At 34.4% G+C, this 21,648-nt stretch overlaps 1 protein-coding gene across 1 annotated transcript; it reads left to right on the forward strand.

Annotated features, from left to right (window-relative positions):
• The first annotated feature begins 18,817 nt into the window (after positions 1–18,817).
• On the forward strand, positions 18,818–19,984 carry LOC126722190 (uncharacterized). Its single transcript, XM_050425337.1, has one exon. The coding sequence runs from the start codon at positions 18,818–18,820 to the stop codon at positions 19,982–19,984; it is 1,167 nt and encodes a 388-aa protein (XP_050281294.1).
• The last annotated feature ends 1,664 nt before the right edge of the window (positions 19,985–21,648 follow it).

A 21,648-nucleotide genomic window follows, 5' to 3' on the forward strand; every position in this document is an offset into this window, starting at 1 on the left:
ATACACACTCTCGCGCATAAATCGTGACTTGACAGTTACATGTAATGAACACCAACCTTGAGTTTAAATAGTCTAATTGGAATAGCCACCTTACAAGAATTTTGGTCTTTTGCAACCAATGTTTTAGCGACAACTAAAAAGTCGTCACTATTAGGCACACATTAGCGACGATAATATATGGTCATTACTAATAAATGTATGGTAGCAACAACACTAAGGTAGCCGCTAATAAATCATCGCTAATGCCATGGAGGGAATTTTATTTACTTTTGGAAAATGAAGGGAAACTTTTAGCAACGACAATAAATTTTGTAGCGATGACATTTACGTCGCTAAAAGAAGGTTTATTTTAACGACGACATCTATCATTGCTAATAATCATCTTTAGTGACGACTTTTTGTTTCGTCACAGATATGTGGCAAAAAATATCTAGTAAATATTATATATATATATATATATATATATATATATATATATATGCTTCATTTACCAGCGATGACACATTGGTCGTCACTATTAGAAGGCTATTAGTGACGATATAATATGTCATCTCTGATAATCACCTTTTAGCAACAACACAACATGTCATCGCAAATATATCTACCCAAATATAATGGAGGGGAAAATTTTCACTCTCAAAAAGTGTTGGGAATTATTGGAGGGAAGCAAATTATATATTAGTAACAAATTAGGTCGTCACTATAAGGGATGTTTTAATGAAGAAAAAGATTATCGTCACTAATATGTGGCCAAAATAATTTTGATATAATATGATTTTTTTTATTTATCAAATCCTCCAAATGCCTCTTAAAATATTTAAAATGACACAAATTCCTTTAAAATATTTGAAATGATTAAAATACCATTAACCTCATCAAAATGACCAAAATACCCTCAAACTTATATAATGACCAAAATAACCTTGAAACCTCAAAAGTAATTTAAAACTCTCAAATCTTTTTTTTTTTTTTTTAATGAGACAAGGGAGGGGTTTTTGCTTCAAAATACTCTCAAATCATAATGTTCCCCATTTGAAACTCGGAAACGATAAAATAACAAAAATTGAGAAAGTTCTAATTCCACTCAAAATACTGACTAATTCTCATAGTTATCAAAATGTGAATCGTATCGTGAATCAATTTTTTATTATTTTGTATCATGTGTCATAAGAAAGGTATTAGTCAATATTTACCAAACTAATAAATTCATTGAAATATATGAAAGGCATATTCATTATAAATTCATAATATATTCAACTAATAACCAATTAAATCACCAAATATGTAATAATATTAACCAAAAGTAAGTAAATAAATCAAATTAAAATATATTTATAACATACATATTCAAATTAATTAAAATAAAAAAATGATAATACATGATATATGAGCCAAAATAATAAATTTTTTCATCATTTTGCCTAATCAACTTTATCTAAGTCAATGTTAACATGACAGTCATCATCTTTCAAAATTATTTCTTCATTAACATTTTCTAACAACTACTCCAAAACCCAATAATCCGCTGAAAACCTTCCCACTGAACCTAATTTCATCAAGTCTAGTGGTCTCGAGACCATCTATTACGTTTGACCGGGTTTGACCAATTTTTACTAAACTTTGACTGCGTCTTTCTATAAATCTAACCGTTTGATTGTGACCATAATTTACCAGAATTAACCTTTCATTAAACTCTTCAAATCCAACGGTTAGATTTCAAATTTAAGTATAGCACGTGATGGATGGATATGTGTCGTGTACTCATATGGCTATGTTCTCTCAATCTGACCATCCAATTGGCCTCAAATTTCACCAACACCAATATGTCACTATACTCTTCAATCCCAATAATCAAGATTTGAATATGAATTTAACCAAGTCTAGCGGTCTCGGAATCACCTATTAAGTTTGACCGAGTTTGACCAACTTTAACTAAACTTTTACCGCGCCTTTCTCTAAATCCAACCGTTTGATTGTAACAATAATTTACTAGAATTAACCCTTCATTACACTCTTCGAATCATACGGTTAGATTTCAAATCTAAGTATGGCGTGTGATGGACATGTGTTATGTATCTGTATTGCTATATTCTCTCAATCTGACCACCTAATTGGTCTCAAATTTCACCAACATCAATATGTCACCATACTCTTCAATCCTAATTATCAATATTTGAATATGAATTTTACCAAGTCCAGTGGTCTCGGGACCATCTACTGAGTTTGACCAGGTTTGACCAACTTTAACTAAACTTTGACCGCGCTTTTCTCTAAATCCAACCGTTTGATTGTGACCATAATTTACTAGAATTAACCTTTCATTACACTCTTCGAATCCAACAGTTAGATTTCTGATTTAAGTATGGCGCGTGACAAACATGTGTTGTGTACCTGTATGGCTATGTTCTCTCAATCTGACCATCCAATTGGTCTCAAATTTCACCAAAACTAATATGTCACTATACTCTTCAATCCCAATAATCAAGATTTGAATATGAATTTAACCAAGTCTAGTGGTCTCGAAACCACCTATTAAGTTTGACCGAGTTTGACCAATTTTAACTAAATTTTGACCATGCCTTTCTCAAAATCCAACCGTTTGATTGTAACAATAATTTACTAGAATTAACCCTTCATTACACTCTTCAAATCCTACGGTTAGATTTCAAATCTAAGTATGGTGTGTGATGGACATGTGTTGTGTACCTGTATTGCTATGTTCTCTCAATCTGACCACCCAATTGGTCTCAAATTTCACCAACACCAATATGTCACCATACTCTTCAATCCTAATGATCAAAATTTGAATATAAATTTCACCAAGTCCAATGGTCTCGAGACCATCTACTAAGTTTGACTGGGTTTGACCAACTTTAACTAAATTTTGACTGCGTCATTCTCTAAATTCAACCGTTTGATTGTGACCATAATTTACTAGAATTAACATTTCATTACACTCTTTGAATCCAACGATTAGATTTAAAATCTAAGTATGGCAGACATGTGTTGTGTACTTGTATGGCTATATTCTCTCAATTTGACCTTCAATTGGTCTCAAATTTCACCAACACCAATATGTCACCATACTATTCTATCCTAATGATCAAGATTTGAATATAAATTTCACCAAGTCTAGTGGTCTTGGGTCCATCTATTAACTTTGATCGGGTTTGACTAACTTTAACTAAACTTTGACTACGCCTTTCTCTAAATCTAACTGTTTGATTGTGACCATAATTTACTATAATTAACCTTTCGTTACACTCTTTGAATCTAACGGTTAGATTTCAGATTTAAGTATAGCGCATGACAGACATGTGTTGTGTACCTGTATGGCCATGTTCTCTCAATCTAACCATCCAATTGGTCTCAAATTTCACTAAAATCAATATGTCACCATACTCTTCAATCCCAATTATCAAAATTTGAATATAAATATCACCAAGTCCAATGGTCTCGGGACCGTCTATTAAGTTTGACCGGATTTGACTTACTTTAACTAAATTTTGACCGTGTCTTTCTCTAAATTCAATCGTTTGAATGTGACCATAATTTACCATAATTAACCTTTCATTACACTCTTCGAATCCAACGGTTAGATTGAGTTAAAAGGCTTTCATACCTTCACACTTGTTATTCCAATCCACTTTCATGTGTTAAAATGTGGACAGTTCCGCATAAATAGTAGATGTAAACGAGTATAAAATGATATTTTCCCTTCATAAAATAGGAAATGGCTGAGTGACGCAGCACTGGAAAGAAATGGATTGAAAAGAAAATAATATACAATAATCAGATCACTGTATTGCAGACAAAAAATAAGTGTGGCACCTATTATACAGATTTTTAGAATGAAGATATGCAATGAGCTGTATACAATGTGATCTCTTCTCCTATTCTAATTAAGTTATAACCTGTATGAAGCTCTATAGAAAGGAAATGACCTATGATTTGTAGAAAAGTGTTGTGTTTTAACAAGGACATGGCTATTCAACAAGGCAAGTCCTAAAACCAAACATAAGGATCCACCCTCATAACTATTTTCATTGGTAGGTTACAAACACATCCGCTTAATGCTGAACCCCTGCCACGACCTAATTAGCTACACATCAAATTGTTCTTACAAGGGAATGACAGTCCATTTGATACAAATTTATGATTAGAACTTAAATATGTATTGATGATTTTGGAATAACTGTCCATCTATCATGAATTTCCCAGAAGATGCCAGACACATGGAAATAATTGTCCATCTTCAGGCATCTTCCACACAAACATTTTAACAAAAATTCCCTAAAAATAATAGAAAAACACATCATTTGTCTCATATTAATGATAATTCATAAGAACTTAAAAGTAATAGAAAACACATCTTTTGTCTCATTATTGAGTAGAATCATTCACAGAAATTCAAGCATGCCATCATTGAGTCATTAACTCTGATTCTCTGAAACTTACTTCTACATGCCGGTACACATAACAACAAGAGAAGTGGCAAACATTCAGACAACACCGTCCATATACTACAAGCAATAACAAAATAACATTTTTTTTTCCCTTCCGCATAGAAATTTCAAATTTGCACCAAACAATGCTAGGATCACAACTTTTTGTGAGTAGTGGAGGTGTCTTATGTAAAAAAGTTATGTTTCTAGCGTTTTTATTTTGCACCATTTGCACTAACAAGTACCAATAACTGGTGCATCTTTTTTTCTTTTTTAATCAACTCTGGTGCATCTTTTTGAACTCATAATCTCACCTTTCATATTGCACAAGTAGGTACCATTTCAGTTAGAGCTCATTGAAAACTAAAATTTATAATTTAGAACCAAAATATAAACTCATGTTCTAATTCTTTCAAATTTGTTTAACAATAAGTCAATAACTAAAAAAAGAAAAAGAAAAAGGAAAATACGTAAGTAATCCCAAAAATTCGGAGTGGCTTCAAATTAAAACCTGGGTTCCTAATTGTTGCAACTAAAACCCCATGAAAAAACCCCATGATTCCAAAGATGTCACTATTCCCCCCTCCATTAGTCTCGGTTAATTTAGACAAACGGAAAGTACATAAACTGCATGTGACAGTCACAGCAAACTTTATTTTATTTTATTTTTTTGATAAAAATTAAATTTTAATTCAAGAATTCAGAGACAGTGAGTTTGCTTAGTTCCTAACCATACTCACCAAAGTCTAAACTACAAAGTCTTATTCATGCCACAAAAACTCGCAGCAACTGAGTTTGAAATTAGAAAGCACATATACTTTATCTAATTTGGTATGCTAATACAACTAATCACTACAAACTTTAAAAAAAAAAAAAAAAAAAAAAAAAAAAAAAAAAAAAAAATCATCAAATAAATCCGTAATTAACATTAAGAAAATCCCATTAACAATATTAGAGCACATAAACGCAATCAACGGCTTCAGAACCGAACAATCCCACAATCCAAAATTGTGGGTTTCCTGATCAGTCTAGATTTCCAAATTAAAATTCCATTCTATTAAATTATAAACAAACATTAACTAAGCTTTTTAGATCGAGGAAGATAGAAATTTACTTGGTTTAAAAAATAAGGAGAAAATTGAAGAGGACGATAGATTGCGGCGTGTCGTGTAGGGTGACAGTGACAATTCTTTTTTGCCATTTACATATTCTTTCTTTTCCTTGTTACACAAGGAATAACAGTTGGCTTGGGTTTTGTGAGTTTCTCAAAGATGGTATTTTTATTTTTGAAACGTTTGGGTTCACATTTTTAACGAAGAGTGTTTTATTTATTTATTTTTAAGTAATTTAAATAAGGGTTTGACTCTCATAATTAAAAAAAAAAAAAAAAAAAGTTTTTGACAGTTTGACAATAGTTTGATTTTCGTATTTTAGGTATCCAACTCGACCCATTATATATATATATATAATCGAAACTTTTGAAACTCCTACAATTTTCCACGTTAGCACAATATTTAAATAAATTTAAAAAAAATTATTTTTGTTTAGTTCAAACTTAACAAGGAGTGAAACGCTATTTCTCTAACAAGTCCAACTTAAACTCAAGCTCATCATTATCATTTTTTTAAAACAAAATTATTTTTGTTTAATCAAAACTTAATAAGGAGTGAAACTCTATCTCTCTAACAAGTCTAACTTAAACTCAAACTCAAACGTTGATAATCTATATAAAAACAAAAATTATGATAGGACTCAAAAAAAAAAGAAAAAAAAAAAAAAAAGACTCACGTCAAATTAAGAAAAAAAGAGAAAGAGAGAGAGACTCTTATTAGGACTCTCTTTTCCCTCCTCAAAGTCCTATAATTACCACCTCAAAACCCTAAACTTAACTTCACTTTAGGATTCAAAGAGAGAGAGAGAGAGAGAGAGAGAGAGAGAGAGAGAGAGAGAGAGAGAGAGAGAGGTAACAAAAAAAAAAAAGTTAGATTAAGAAAAAAAAGAGAGAATGACTCCTGTTAGGAGTCTCTTTTCTCTCCTCAAAACCTTAGCAATTACCACCTCAAAATCCTAAACTTCACTTCACTTTAGTATTTTAAAAAAGAAAAAAGAAAAGCAATCAATCTTATTCAACTTTCTTCTTTGATTAATGAATTTTATGTCGAATTTGTTTATATTGTTATTGTAAAGACTGAAATTAGACTGGACCCAATATGGAGTTGGGTTTTGGCCCAAGAAGCCCGAACAATAAATTTATAGAGCGTGGGTGAAAGAGCTAGATCTACTCCAAAAGAAAAACGATAAAATTTGGTAACTTAAAACTATTAAACCTTGTTAAGATGAAAAAAATCCCTCCTCGGAATGGCTAGAGGAGCTTATATTATACTATCTTGCTTTATCACTAAAATTACAAGAGTTCATAGTCTACTTCTGAAAATTGCCCGATCCTTTCTTTTGGCGCATCTTCTCATGTTATATACTGCAATCTTGGTATCATCTCTACTACACACGTGTAGATTAGATTCAGGGCACTCCTTCCTGTCCCATTCGGCACCTCCCAGAATCATCAACTAATAGCTGTAAGGCTGTTTGATCACTGTTCAAGCATCACTTCTACATTAATACGGCCAGGGAGTTGGTTGGGTACCATTTAATGCAGAGGTAGCAGTTTTTTGAAGATATTTGTTGCCCTTTTTCTTTCTTATCCCTTGCCCAACATCTAACTCTTAGCATTGGTGTGGCTTCGAAGAGAGTCCATGATGATATGACAGTCTTACTGACCTCGGCCACTCGTTGCCGAGATGAATTTTATCCTCAGACATTTGTTGGATTTATCTCATATTATCTCTACCCTTTTCTTTACTCCATTCTCCTTATAATCTTATCTGGTTCTCTTCAGATGGTCTAATGTCCTCAGATTGGGCTTTAGGTCCAGCTGGCATGGCCTTAATAGTACCTCCTGATTAATTGGCTCCCATAGTTATTATTAATAAAATTTCAATTCAACATATGTGAATATTTTTTTTATATTGTTATTAATGAATTTTGTCTTTTATGTTTATTTGCTTTCATATGTACTTGAGATTTTCTTTCTATCTTATTCTTTTGTTATGTTTAGAATTGATTTTCTTTTTAGTATTTGGGTTAATCTCCATATTTATATTGACATAGTTATTTGGTATTTATATATAAATTTGTTGAATTTGGTTTGGTTTTGAAGTAGAATTTGGCGATTCTATAGATTTTGAATTTTTAAGTCTTGGGGATTTTGGTATTTGCACCTCAGTAGGTTGATCTAAATTCTTCACCTTAAATGCTTTTTATTTAGGTTCATGTGATTTTTTGTTTTCTTATTAAAAGCTATGATTTTTGGTTGATTAATTATTTGTTTGGATTAATTTCAATTAATTATTTGTTTAGATTCAACATAAAAGATAATGGAATTAGGTATTATAATTTTGATATTGTTCCATGTTTTGAATTATCTATATTGTTATTACTACAAGAAAGTCATATTGCTACTCAAATTTGAAACTTGATGTGTCTTTCTCATAACATGGTCTTTGTTTATATATTTCCAGTTTATATTATTTTGAGTGTGTGTGTATGTATAACTATTGAGAGTTTTGCATTATTAATTTAAGAATTGTAAATTATTTTGTAGGTTTTGGTAACTATACACTTGCAACTCAATAATGTTCAATGTTAGGCAACACTTTTAAACTATGAAAAAGTATAGAAGTTAAATATTTCTTCATTTTCCTTTTAAATACTAACTAGCAAAATGTCCATTTATTCATTGTTGGGATTTTTTTTCAAAATCAAATACTTTTCCATGCATCGCATAAATTAACTACTAGTATATATATAAAACTAAAACTCGACTTTTTGTTGACTTGCTTTACCATTTTCCACATTATCACTCATATTATTTATTTATATTTATTTATTTATTTATATTATATTTTTTTTGAGGAACTTATATTTTTCTTTTTATTTTACGTTTTATATTTTAGTAATATTAAAATAATTTAAACTACATCAACAAATGATATAAAAAATTTCAGTTTCTCTCTTCACTTCCATCTCTCTTTCCTCTCCACCTTTTTGTCTATCTCAAACCTACTCAACACCTTCTACAAAACTCAGCCACAAACAAGAAGTCCGGCACCACCAAAATTACCCAAAAAAAAAAAAAAACCCTCATGCACCACCAACCACCAAACCAACTAACCACCACCACTGAAAATCCTTACCACCACCGAAACACCCACAGACCTAGTGCAACACCCACAAACCCAACAAATCTGAGCCAAACTCTAACCAATCCCCACCACAGCAAACCCCCTCCGCCACAACAAAAAAATCAAAGCAATACCAAAACACAAACCCAATCTGAGATAGAGAATCAGAGTGAGAGAAAGAGAGAGAATTAGAGAGAATCAAAGTGAGGCTGAGCTCCAGTCCACGCTATCGACGTCAATCTCCAAACCACCACACCGAAATCCCAAATCCAAACCCACCAAACTCTAATCATCCAACCAAATCTAAACCCATATCACAAACCCAAACCTGGCCACCGTCTATTTCTCTCTTCCACACCGCCACCGCAACCGCCGCACCACCCCAAACCCCACAGAAACCCATAAAACCCAGCAGAAGCCCTAAAACCCAAGCACATGACGGCTACACCACACGTGTTGAGCTGTCGTCACTACAACCACACCTCCACCATGCGAGCACTGGACTATTTGAAAGAGAGAAGTGAAAGGGGCGAAGGGAGGGAGTGAGTCACACAGAGAGAGTGTATGAGAGATGAGAATCAGAAAAAATGAATAAAAAAAGACTAAAGAAGTTAAGAGAGAGAGAAATCAAGTGAATAAAATATAATAAATTTTTTTACAATCTGTGAATAATTGGTTCTATTTATGAGAACCAATTGTTCATAAATTGCAAAAAATTTTAGAAACCCATGCCCAAATGGAGATGAGTTTTGGCTTATTGGTGGCTAAAATAGCAATTAGGGTGTTTTTACAACCCAATGCTAGTGCTCTTAAAAGTTAAAATTCTATAACACCCCTCCTAAGGTCCGTAGCTTTATATGGCGTGTGAGCTCAGACATTCTCCCCACTCGAGTGAATTTACTCCGTCGCAAGATCCAGGTTGATCCACGATGCACCCTGTGTGGACAGCATGATGAGACAACGACTCATATCTTACGGGATTGCCCATTTGCTAGAAATGTTTGGGCCTTGGTGCATGGGAAGCTGCAGAAGAGTAGATCGGGGGTTTTAAGTTTCTATGAGCTAGCACAAATGATGATGACGCGGCTAACAACCTCAGAGCTGGAGACTTGGGCAATGGTTTCGTGGTCTATATGGAATGCCAGGAACAAGTTCCATTTTGAGCAGGTGCAGATTCCTCCTTGTGTGATTTTTAAAGGTGCTTCGTCTCTTCTGGAAGAGTACAAGAGACTTACTGTTACTGGGGCATTTTCCAACCGATGAGCTCTGTTGTGGGTCTCATCCCCTTTTTATACTTTTTTGTGTCTCTGTTTTCTTTTTTTCAGAATTCTTTATTTTTTTGGTTTTTCCCTGAGTTTAATAGCCACTGAGTTGGTTCTTCTAATTATACAACCTTCAGGTGCTAAATCGTTGTCTTCTTTTTTTAGATTTAATATACTTCTATCGTTTTACTTTAAAAAAAAAATCTATATATTTAAATTTCCTTTTATATATTAAAAAAAAGAATAGGATTTTTTGTTTTTTTTTTTTTAAATAAGAGTCTATGTTCGTTATATTTAAAAATATTTTTAAATATTATTATTTTGGATGATCACTTTTAGGTTAAATCTTCTTGGTCTGACCGAGCTTGACCTATCTCATCATAAGAAAAATGGATGGGTTTAGTATTGGTTTGGATTTGGAATTTTTATTCCCTTCTTAAGAGCATCCACGTCAGGATTTCATATCTCATCTTATTTTACCATCTTAAAAAGCTATTTTATCAATTATACCATACCATTTTACAATACACCTAGCATCCCAACTTTTATTTTCCTATTCTACTCATTAAAATAATATTTCTACACAATAAAATAATATATCCCACAATTACCATCATTTACAATACAACACATTATTTATTCTTTCTCTCTCTTTATTTCTGTTCAACAACCACAATCACCACCACCGCCGCACTAAACACACCTAACACCACCACCACCACCACCAGTAACCCATAATCTACCGTCAACACCAAAAAAAAAAAAAAAAAAAAACCCAGGCATCAAACCTTCGCTGCCACCCACTGACACAAAACCCACTCCGACAGAGCCATAGACACCCACCCCACCGTCAGCCCACCAGCCACAACTACTTCCACCACCTCTACCATCGGCCCACCAGCCATAACCATAAACCCCAGTAGCTGAACCAAAAAAAAAAAAAAAAAAAAAAAAAAACACAATCCAACGCCAACACAGCCCCACCAACACAGCACAGCCACCACCAACAAACCCACAGCCACCATAAAACAAACCCACAGAACACCACAAAAAAAACTCACAACCACAAATCACAAATCAAACCCACGCCATTGAAACCCACGCCGATCAAATCACAAATCAAGCCCAAACACCGAAACTACACACTGATCTCAACCTTGTGGCATCCTTGTTGCTGCGTGAGAGAGGTTGAGTGTGGGATGGAGTGAAAAGTTAAATGGGGCTTGAATGGACTGGCTTGAGATTTTCGAACCCACAAATGTTTGAGAACCCTTGAGATTTCCGACGGAGCTTTGTTTGAGATTTGATTTGAGCGACCGACAGAGCTTCGCTTGAGAGGGGCTTGAACGAACTGTGAGGGGATGAGAAAGCAAAAACAGAGAGAGGGAACTGTAGCGCTATTAAAATACATTATTTGTTGGATGGCATAGCGCTACAATGCAATCTCACATATGAGATTGCACTGTAGCGCTATGCCAAAAAAATTTGGCATTCGGCATTAATAGCAATCTAGTTGCTGGAGCAATTTGGGCCCAAATGCCAAATGTATTTTACAATTTGGCATTTGAGAAGCCGAATGTTGATGCTCTTAAGAGCATCCCATTGAGGTTGTTAAATTGAAAAAAAAAAAAAAAAATCAATTTAGCAACCAACTCTCCAAAATCGTGGTTGCAGCAAAGCAGCTAAAGTTAAAAAAAAAAAAATTTAACTTTGAGCTACAGTGGGCTATAGCTCAAAATTTAAAACATAAAATAATATTTTAATGTAGAGTGTTATAAAAAAGTATTTTAATGTATTAATAGTTGTGGTTGTTGATTATTGTGTTAGATATATTATTTTATTGTGTTATTTATATTATTTTAATGTGTTAAATGTTAGTATAAAACTTTTGCTATAAGGTGTATTATAAAGTGGGTTATTAAAATAGATAAAATAATGTTTTAAGTTTCTAAAAGCTAATTTTTTTAGATGCTTTACTATGAATACTCTAAACCATACCCAATACCATTCCTATTTCTTGCGATTTTTTTCTCTTATAAGCTCGGTTTATTCGGGTGACAATATTTTTGTATTTTCTTTTTTTAAGTTGTCGATTACGACAAAGGGGTAGTTGACTAGATGCCATTGAAACACCTAGAGATGTCAATGAGCTTATCTTCAAGACTCTTGACACGTTTCCACATGTTTTGATGGTTTAATATGTTTCGCTGGTTTGATTGTTTGATTTTTATTTTATGATTTTTATTAATGATAGTGAATTAATAAATGTGTTTTGAAAAAAGAGAACATAATTTTTAAGTTGATTTATAATTTTTCTATAAAATAATCATGTTGTTAATCAAACTTTGGTTCAAATAATTATTTGAGTCACAAGAAATATTAATAATTTTACATTTAAGCCAAAATATTATAAAATACTTTTCAACTCACTTTCAACTGGGTGCAATTAACAAAAGAACTCAAGTGATAAAGTTGGGAAAAAGTAAATTAGGAAATAAACAAATTGTTTCTATCTGCATTCCAGTCACAACCTGGATATTCACGAAGATCTCGCAACCTGGAAATTGTGAAGATGTCGTGACTTGGCAGGTAGTGTGTAGGTCACATAATGCATCTTTGACCAAGTTTTTACTAGACTTAAGTACATTCTCTATCCAAAATACATATTTCTCAGAAAAAAATACATTAAAATGAGAGAATAAATTATAAGCAAATTTAGCATAAATTAAGTCAACAAAGACATAAACTTAACAATCTTCAATTGCTAAATGTGGAGATGTGGAAATAAAGTTAGAAGGAGAAAATATTTAGGAGAATAGGTTGAAAAGATGCCCACTGATATTGGTTAAAGTTTGTGAGTTAGACACTATCATTTTTTTTTTTTTTTTGATGGGAACACTAAGGGGCTGTTTAGATTTTGGTGTTTCCATCACTCATCACTCAAAAATAGTAGGACCCAGGGAGAAAAAGTCTGTTTGGGTGTGCTTTCAAGTTTTGTTTCCATCACTCAATTATCTGATTTTTGAGTGATGAGTTAGCAAAACTGAAAACAACTTTTGTGTGTTTTTGAGTTATGAAAACTGAGTTATGATGGCATTTTTGTAAATACACACACATCTAAGGGACCTACAGTCAGAGACAAGTCACGTCCAGACACTACTTTTGACAAACCCACCAACGGCTCCTTCTCAGTCTTCACACCAAAAATTAACCCACGCAAAAATATACCAAATCCAATCTTAGAGCTCCTCACACACTCCCTCAGCCCAGCCACACCTATCAAGCAGTCCCACCTTAGCCAACCCACACCGGCCTAAGCTTAGACCAGTGAACAAACAAGATCAGCTAGAAACAAACAAGATCAACTAGAAACCCAGATTTAGCACCAAATAGAAACAAACAAAACCCACTAAAATTAAACTTAGAAATCTAAACACATGAAGTCAAGCCCACTTGAATTCAATCAAGATCAACTCAAAATTTAACATCAAAATCCATAATCCCCTTAAGGAAATCCAAAATCCAAAATTCAAAATTCATACAAATCACTAATAATAGAAAGAAAAAAGGAAATTTTGTGACAGGGCTCTTCAGATGGACTTAAGTTCTGTTTCCCTTCTCTTTTTCTTCGACTCAGAGTTCTTTTCCATGATAAGTGATCGGCACCGCTGCTGCACGTCCGAGGAGATCTTGCAAGCTGGGTGATGAGTGATTGACATCGATGGGTTTCGATGAGGAGATCGGCACCGAGGGGTTTCAATGGAGGAGATCCTTCACTGGGTTTGTTGAGGGTTTTGGGAGAATATGTGGGTCGAAGGGGAAAAATAAAGTGAAATGGCTTTCCTCCTAATGTGTTACGCAAGTAGGCTAACCATAGGCTTGACATGGTGCTCAGGCAGTGGGTCTCACAAAAAGTAAAATTTTTGAGTTATCAAAAGCTGGAAACAAGTGCCAAACATGTCATTTTAGGAAGTTAGGGTATTTTCAGTAATAAGTGATGAGTTATAGAGTGATGAGAGATGAATGATGATATTTAAGTGATGAATGATGAGTGAGCATTTTTTTTCACCCAAACAGCCCCTAACTATCAATAATAAAAATTTTAATTTTTTCCAACATATTCTAGTTATTAAAGAAAGTTGTGTCTATTTTTAGATCAAGGAGATGAAGAAAAAGTATATGGACATCAAACATCTCCTTACCTACATTTAGATTTTACAAATATCTTCCTGAAAAAAAAAAAACAAAAAAAAAATTACAAATCTTATGTATCTTTGTTTTGTTTTGATTTTTTTTTTTTTAAAAAAAAGCCTTTTCTCTCTACAATTTATTTTTTCACCAACCAGGAACCGAGCCCACCACATGTTTCTACTGATAGCAACCTCTCTTGGACCTGACCGAGTAAACCAAGGAAGGACTCTGAAGTGGAGTGCCACATCTCGACAATTTCTCGGAACCTCTGTTGGACTTGATGGCATAAAGTATGAAATGCTTGAGAAGTGTATTCAAGAATTTCTTGTAACTTTTGTTGGACCTGATGGCATAAATCGTAAATTTCTCAAAAATTGAGTGCCACATTTGTCCGAGAAATTCTTTACCGCCTTGGATAATCTGCCGGTGGGAATGATAAAGTAAATATGCTAGAAAAGCACCTATGCAGTGAACATAAACCAACCAAAGGGAGGAAGAAGAATCAGCAAAATCATAACTTGTGCAAAATATCTGGAAATAATATGCGCACTCCTAAAAAGAGGGACGTGAGTGTTGGAGGATGATGGTACAATTGTTACTGCCTTAGATGCAGCGCAGACAATTAAATCGTTTACCAAGGATCGTAGGCAAAGATCCAAGTCCAAAGGAAAACACAGTAAAGTCACGCAGTGAGGACATAGAGTTGTTACTCAAGTCAAAAATAGAACGTACAATTTAAAATAAATGAACTAAATTTACATAAGTTTCAGAGCTTAAATGCTTAAAGATGCAGCAAACCAGTCAAGCAGGGGCGGAGGCATGTTAAATTCAAAATTTCTTTATGTTTGGCCTATAGTTGAGATCTTTATACTTAATGGTTGCCCCCCAAAATATGAATCTTTGACATGGCTTGGCTTAACAATTACTAAATTACATAGTCTAAATCATTAAATCATTAGTTGCTGAGGTGGGTCTTAATTCCCACCTAAATAAAAGCACTTTTACAGTTTTACCCATAAATTTATAACTATTCTTTCCATTTTTACTTTTCCACAATTGTGTGAAATGTGTGTTTGCTGCTAACTACGCTTTAAAGGTTCTTGAAAGTCTTGTAAGTTATTCTTGTGAGATTTGAGAGATTCTATACCTTCTAACTGAACAAGCATCAATCGAATCAAGAGATTTACAATAAAAAACTGGTGGAATCAAGTTGCTACTACAAAATCAACAAAGACTGGTGATCTGAAACCTTTGAGTGAGATATCAGTCATAAGCGTGGGAACTTGTGTTCAGCAAATCCTAGAGAGAAGAGTCCGTGGAGTCAAAGATGCACGTGGTTGTGTTAGTAAATTCTATTGGAGGTAGCATTATGTTTGGGAATTTTTTGTAAAGTTCAATTCTTTCTAGTCAATTTGTTTACCTTGAGGATAGTTAGGTCAAATCCTCCTTAAGTTTTTACCTTAAAACTGTTGGTTTCATTAGTTTTCCTAGGTAATTATATTATTGTCTTATTTATTTTTTTGCACTGCATAATATGATATACTACTATTTAACCTAGATCTCATAATTAACCTAAGTAATTACTTTGCTAATTTATTAGGGTAAACAATTTGTTTTAAAGGGTTCTAAACAAACCAACAAAAATTAATATGGGTTGTCATAAAGAAAATGTACTTTATTTTTAAGGTTTCCCTTGTTATACTAGAATTTGCTCTTGAGTTTAGAAAGATTATGATATGATAAATTTGATAATTTTATATAAAATATATTTATGAAATTGGACTAACATATGAATACATAAATTCCTAGCTACGCCTTGCAGTCAGGTAATGTCACCTACTACATGAATTGCATTGATCTCATGCATTAATCTCATGGTACTAACTGGGGTTGGAGTGTGGGGTTTTGAAGCGAGAACAATTTGACACTAAAGTGAGTCCGAGTCGCATGAGGAAGAGAGACTAGCATTGAAAAATGGGGTCTAAATAGAAACTAATGGGATAGCTGAAAACACGTTGAGAGAGAGAGAGAGAGAGAGAGAGAGAGGGAAATCAATCCATTAAGAACATAAACTAACTCCCGAAAAGCAAACATATTTCAATTAAAAACAAAATCTGAAAGGACCAAAAAAGTAGCACCATTAATATTATTTACATCGAGACTAGTGTTATCAAAATTTTTAATAATTATTAATATCAATTTTTTTAATAATAATAATAGCGATCATAAAAAAAAAAATTGTGAAATTTTATATCCCTAAAATTATATATAAAATAAATGCAAAACAAGTGTGACAGATATAGGAAGTAGGAACCATATACCAAAAAGGCTTGCAAAGTAATAATTTTTCTACACACACCACCAAAAAAAAAAAAAAAAAAAAGGCTCAATGAGTGAAAGAATAATGGAAAAATGACGGCGGGAAAAAGCCCTTTGCACAAAGACACACAACAAACGAAAGATGGATTCTTTTTCCACAAAACTATACTTGAACCATTAATTGAGGGCACATAAGCAATGCAATGTAAGTACAGCACCAAAATCATGCTCGTTTAAACTTTGCCTTCAAAGAACTTAGCACAAACATAGAATCAAACTAGTAGTATAATTCAAGAAAAACGTAAAGCATTTAGAAGATAAAAACCTGAGCCTCCAAGTGTAAAACTTTTCCCCTGACCACACCATTGAAAAATCTCCACTAGTTAAATAGCTCTAGTACAACAGGCACTAAACCCTCCAAGTCCAAATCCTTGATGTACTTAAACTCTCTAAGCTCCAATTAGTAACCTGCTACTCATAATCCATTCTTCACCTAGCTTTTTGGACTACCGCCATTGAACCACCAATTAATAATATTGGATTTGGGATGACATCCTAAGACGTCTACATAGCTCAGTCTCATTTTGTTTGCAAAGCCATGCAGTATACTAAATTGTGAGAATCCTTCTATATTATCATTTTCTGAACCCTCCCTTCTCACCCCATCCCATTCAAGTACATAAACCGAGGTCAAAGTACTTTATTATCTCAAAGTGATGGATCACCTTTAATATATTTATAATAAAAGCTAAAAACGTTTTGCAAACTGTGTGTTTTTAAGATAAACCACAAATGAAATGCATAGATACATCTTTTGGACTTCAATTTTCTTTGTGTAGTATATGCTACTGTTATGCATATTGCAAGCATTTACTCTCAACAGAACTAGCAAGACTTTTGGGTGGTAGATGAAATTCTTTTAGGTACGCTTACGAAATCTTTTTCTCATTTAATCCAATCACCATTACAAGTCAAATTGCGTAAACCTTCATGACCAGAATACTGGCAAGGATGAAGACTCGGTGGAACTAATACAAGCTCTATTGCTTGAGGATTATTAAAGTTAATAATTGAACTAGTGGGGTAGAGAAATAGTACAACATGGTGGCATAAAAGGCCTGAACAAATATAATCCTGACTTCACATACTGTTGATTATGCTTGAAATGTTGATATAGTTAAGTCTAAAAATTTGAAAGGCTCTAAAATTCTCCTATAAAAAAACTCCTAACCCATTGGCTTTGGACACACAGAAGGGGACTAAGAATCTCCAACTAAAGGAGGGATTTTTTCACTAACTTCCTTTAAGTTCTCATTTACTTCCTTGGCTAGACCTCTCTTGGATCTTTGGCCTTTAGTCTAAAGTAATTACTAACCCATTCTTGTTTGTGTTGTAGATTGGCTGAAGGAAACCGACAAAATCAAGTTTTTGTTTCTTGCAATTGAGGTAGGTCTTTTTACTTACTAATATATCGGTAGTAATTATTGGACAATCTATTTGAGCCGCGATTGTTGGAGCTAGATTTGTCAGATCCGAACTACTGAGGGCACTATGAAGAATAAGCAAAGGGTGCAGTAGCCTATATAGTAAACTTTTTAAGGATTTGTAAGGTTTGTAGAAGAGCTATGAAGCACGGACGCGGCAACGGAGGTGCCGCACCTGCGTCGGACGCGGCGGGACGTGGCAACGCGCGAGGGACGCCGCTGCCCGCGCGTCCGGCCGCGTCCAACCGTGTCATGCCACGTGACGTTTTCAATTTTTTAGCCGACTCGCGCCGATGCGGCTCTGACTCGGGCCAATTCGCGCTGAATCGGGCCGACTTGGGCTGTGTTGGCCGTATCGGTAGATATCGGCCGAAATCGCCGAAACGGCAGGAAAAAAAAAAAAAGGCACAGAACGCACCGTTTGAGCAAAATACTAAACCCTACTGAAGGCTCACTCGTCTCTCACTCTCATTAGTTCTCTGCCTCTCTCTCATTCCATCTCACTCGTCTCTCACTCTCTCTGTGCTCTGATCTCTGCCTCTGTCTCTGCTTGGCTGCTTGCTGTGACTCTGTTCTTCAGCTCATTCTTTCTTCAACTCTCTCTCACGCATTCTTAACTTAGGTACCTTTCAATCTTAGTTTGATCTTTGATTTCAATGATTTGTGATTTGTGAATCTGTGATACTGATTTGTGAATCTTAGACTCTTAGTTTTATTTAGTTAATACTTAATAGTTAAGTTAGTACTTATTACTCATTGTGAATCTGTTTTGTGAATCTGAGAACTTGGGTTTGATTTATTATTAATTTATTTAGTTAATACTTAATACTTAATAGTTATTATTTGTAGGTTAAATTGAATCTATTGAATTTGCAATGGATGAAGTTACTAGCACAGAAACTTCATCTCAAGAAGTGCCAAATGCTGAATGTCCTCTTTGGCAGTATGTGACTAAAGTAGAAAAACCACCGGGTGCTATCGTTAAAAAAGGGGGAAACACATACTTTAAGTGCAACTATTGTGGTGTGGTTTATTTGGGATCCTATTCTAGGGTTAAGGCTCATTTATTAAAAATTGTTAATAAAGGTATTAAAGCATGTCCTAATGTGACACCGAGCCATAGGTTGGAAATGCAGCGAATGCATGATCAAGTTGAGAAGGATAAGTTAAAGAGTGAACAGAGAAGTCGAATTCCCTTACCCCCACCTATCCCAGGCCATGGGCCTATACCTATTTCCCCATTTCGGAGACAGGAAGGGAGTGATAGTACAAATCTGGTTGATGGTAAGAGGAGGAAGGTGGCTGGGATTTCTCCTATTGAGAAAGCATTCCAGAATGCTACTAGATATGAATTGGATAGTAGAATTGTTAGGATGTTTTACACTGGTGGGCTTCCATTTAACTTTGCAAGGAACTCATATTATCGTAATTCCTATGCATATGCCGCTACCCATAACATCCCAGGTTATGTTCCTCTTGGATACAATGCCTTGAGAACAACACTTTTGCAAAAAGAAAGAGCTCATGTTGAAAGACTCTTGAAACCAATTAAGGATTCTTGGCTTGAAAATGGTATAAGCATAGTTTCTGATAGATGGTCAGATCCACAAAAGAGGCCTCTTATTAATATTATGGCTGTATCAGATGGGGGTCCGGTGTTTATAAAGGCAATTGATGGGTTAGGTGAGTTCAAAGACAAACATTATATTACTGAGGTGTTGAAGGATGCTATAAAAGAGATTGGACATGAAAAAGTTGTCCAAGTCATCACTGATAATGCTAATGTGATGAAATCTGCTAGAGCTCTTATTGAAGGTGAGTATCCTAAAATATTTTGGACACCCTGTGTTGTCCACACTCTCAATCTAGCTTTGAAGAATATTTGTGCAGCAAAAAACACTGAAAAGAATGAAGTTACATATGAGGAATGTAGTTGGATTACATGTATTGCTAATGATGCATCTTTCATACGTGTTTTTATTATGAACCATTCAATGAGGTTGGCAATGTTTAATGAATTTAATCCATTAAAATTGCTCTAAGTTGCTGATACTAGATTTGCTTCAATTGTTGTAATGCTGAAAAGGTTAAAGTTGATAAAAAGATGCCTTCAAGTCATGGCTATTAGTGAGCAATGGGCTTCTTATAGGGAGGATGATGTTAGAATAGCTGTAAAGGTGAAAGATATGATTCTAAGTGATCTTTGGTGGGATAAAGTTAATTATATCCTTGAATACACAGCACCTATTTATGATATGCTACAAGTAGCCGACATAGATAAGCCTTGTCTTCATCTTGTGTATGAGATGTGGGATTCAATGATAGAGAAGGTGAAGGCAGCAATATATCGGCACGAAGGCTTGGAAGATGATGAGTATAGCTCATTTTGGAGTGTGGTGTATGATATACTCATTGATCGATGGACTAAAAATTGTACACCACTACATTGCTTGGCTCATTCCTTAAATCCTAAGTAAATACATTTATTTTCTATTTTCCTTAGTTCCCTCTTCTAGTAAAACACACATTTCATCTATATTTGTTTTTTACTCTTTAACTAGGTATTACTCCATTGAATGGCTTTCGGAGAATCCAAAACGCATCTCGCCACATCGGGATCATGAAATTTCTATGGAAAGGAGCAAGTGTTTGGATCGATACTTTGAAGATGAGAGTGAATTAAAGGCGGTGAAGTGTGAGTTTGCTTCATTTTCAGGAGGGAGGTTTCCTTCAGCAGATGCCTTGACAGATAGGTAAGACTTACTACCTTTGGTTTGGTGGCAATACCATGGCTCCGCATTTCCAACTCTTCAATCCCTTGTCTTTAAACTTCTTGGACAACCTTGTTCATCCTCATGTGCTGAGAGGAATTGGAGCACATACAAATTCATTCATTCCTTAAAAAGAAACAAAATGGCTCCTGCACGCGTTGAAGATTTGGTCTATGTGCATTCTAATCTTCGACTCTTGTCAAGGCGCAATGAGGAGTACGTAAATACATCAACAAAGATGTGAGATATTGCAGGAGACTCTTGGAATGAGAGCGACATACATGGAGGAGCTGGCATTCTTGAGAATGCAGGCCTTACACTTGATGAGCCAGAGTTGGAGGCTATGGTTATTGGAAATGCTAACACTAGTGTTACTACTAGTGAAAGTGAAGTTCGAAGTGAAGCTATTGATCTTGATGTTGATGATGATGCTAGTATTTGATTATCTTATTGATTATCTTTTATTTTGTTTTAGTTTCAAATTTGCGAGTTGTATTCTAATTTCCGAACATCATGAATGTTTTAGTTTCAATCTTGTGGGTTGTGTTTAATTTATGAACATCATGTTTTAGTTATTATCTACTATTGTTTATTGCTCTTAAATTTGGTATATGTTTGTATAATGTGAAAAAGTATGCTTAGCAATATATTACAAATATAAATAAAAATATTTTTAATAATTTTTTAATCGCTGAGTCCCGCCGCACCCATACCCACCTTTTTCAAAAATTGCTGAGTCCCGTACCCGCACCCGCACCCGAGTCCTGAAACGCACCCGTGCTACATAGTAGAAGAGTCTCCTCAAGAACTAACACATTGAGAGCTGTGTCAAGAGAAGGATGAGGAGACTGGTGGAGCAGCTAGTCACAGATAGGCTTATGAAAGTTTAAAAAACGTGTACAAAACACCTTTGAACGTTTAGACCCCCAAAATAC

The sequence above is a fragment of the Quercus robur genome, chromosome 4, assembly GCF_932294415.1.
Source record: "Quercus robur chromosome 4, dhQueRobu3.1, whole genome shotgun sequence".
NCBI classification, from domain to species: domain Eukaryota; kingdom Viridiplantae; phylum Streptophyta; class Magnoliopsida; order Fagales; family Fagaceae; genus Quercus; species Quercus robur.

What these genes read in the sequence shown, in the direction of transcription:
- LOC126722190 (XM_050425337.1), top strand. Translation starts at nt 18,818, where the DNA reads ATGGATGAAGTTACTAGCACAGAAACTTCATCTCAAGAAGTGCCAAAT.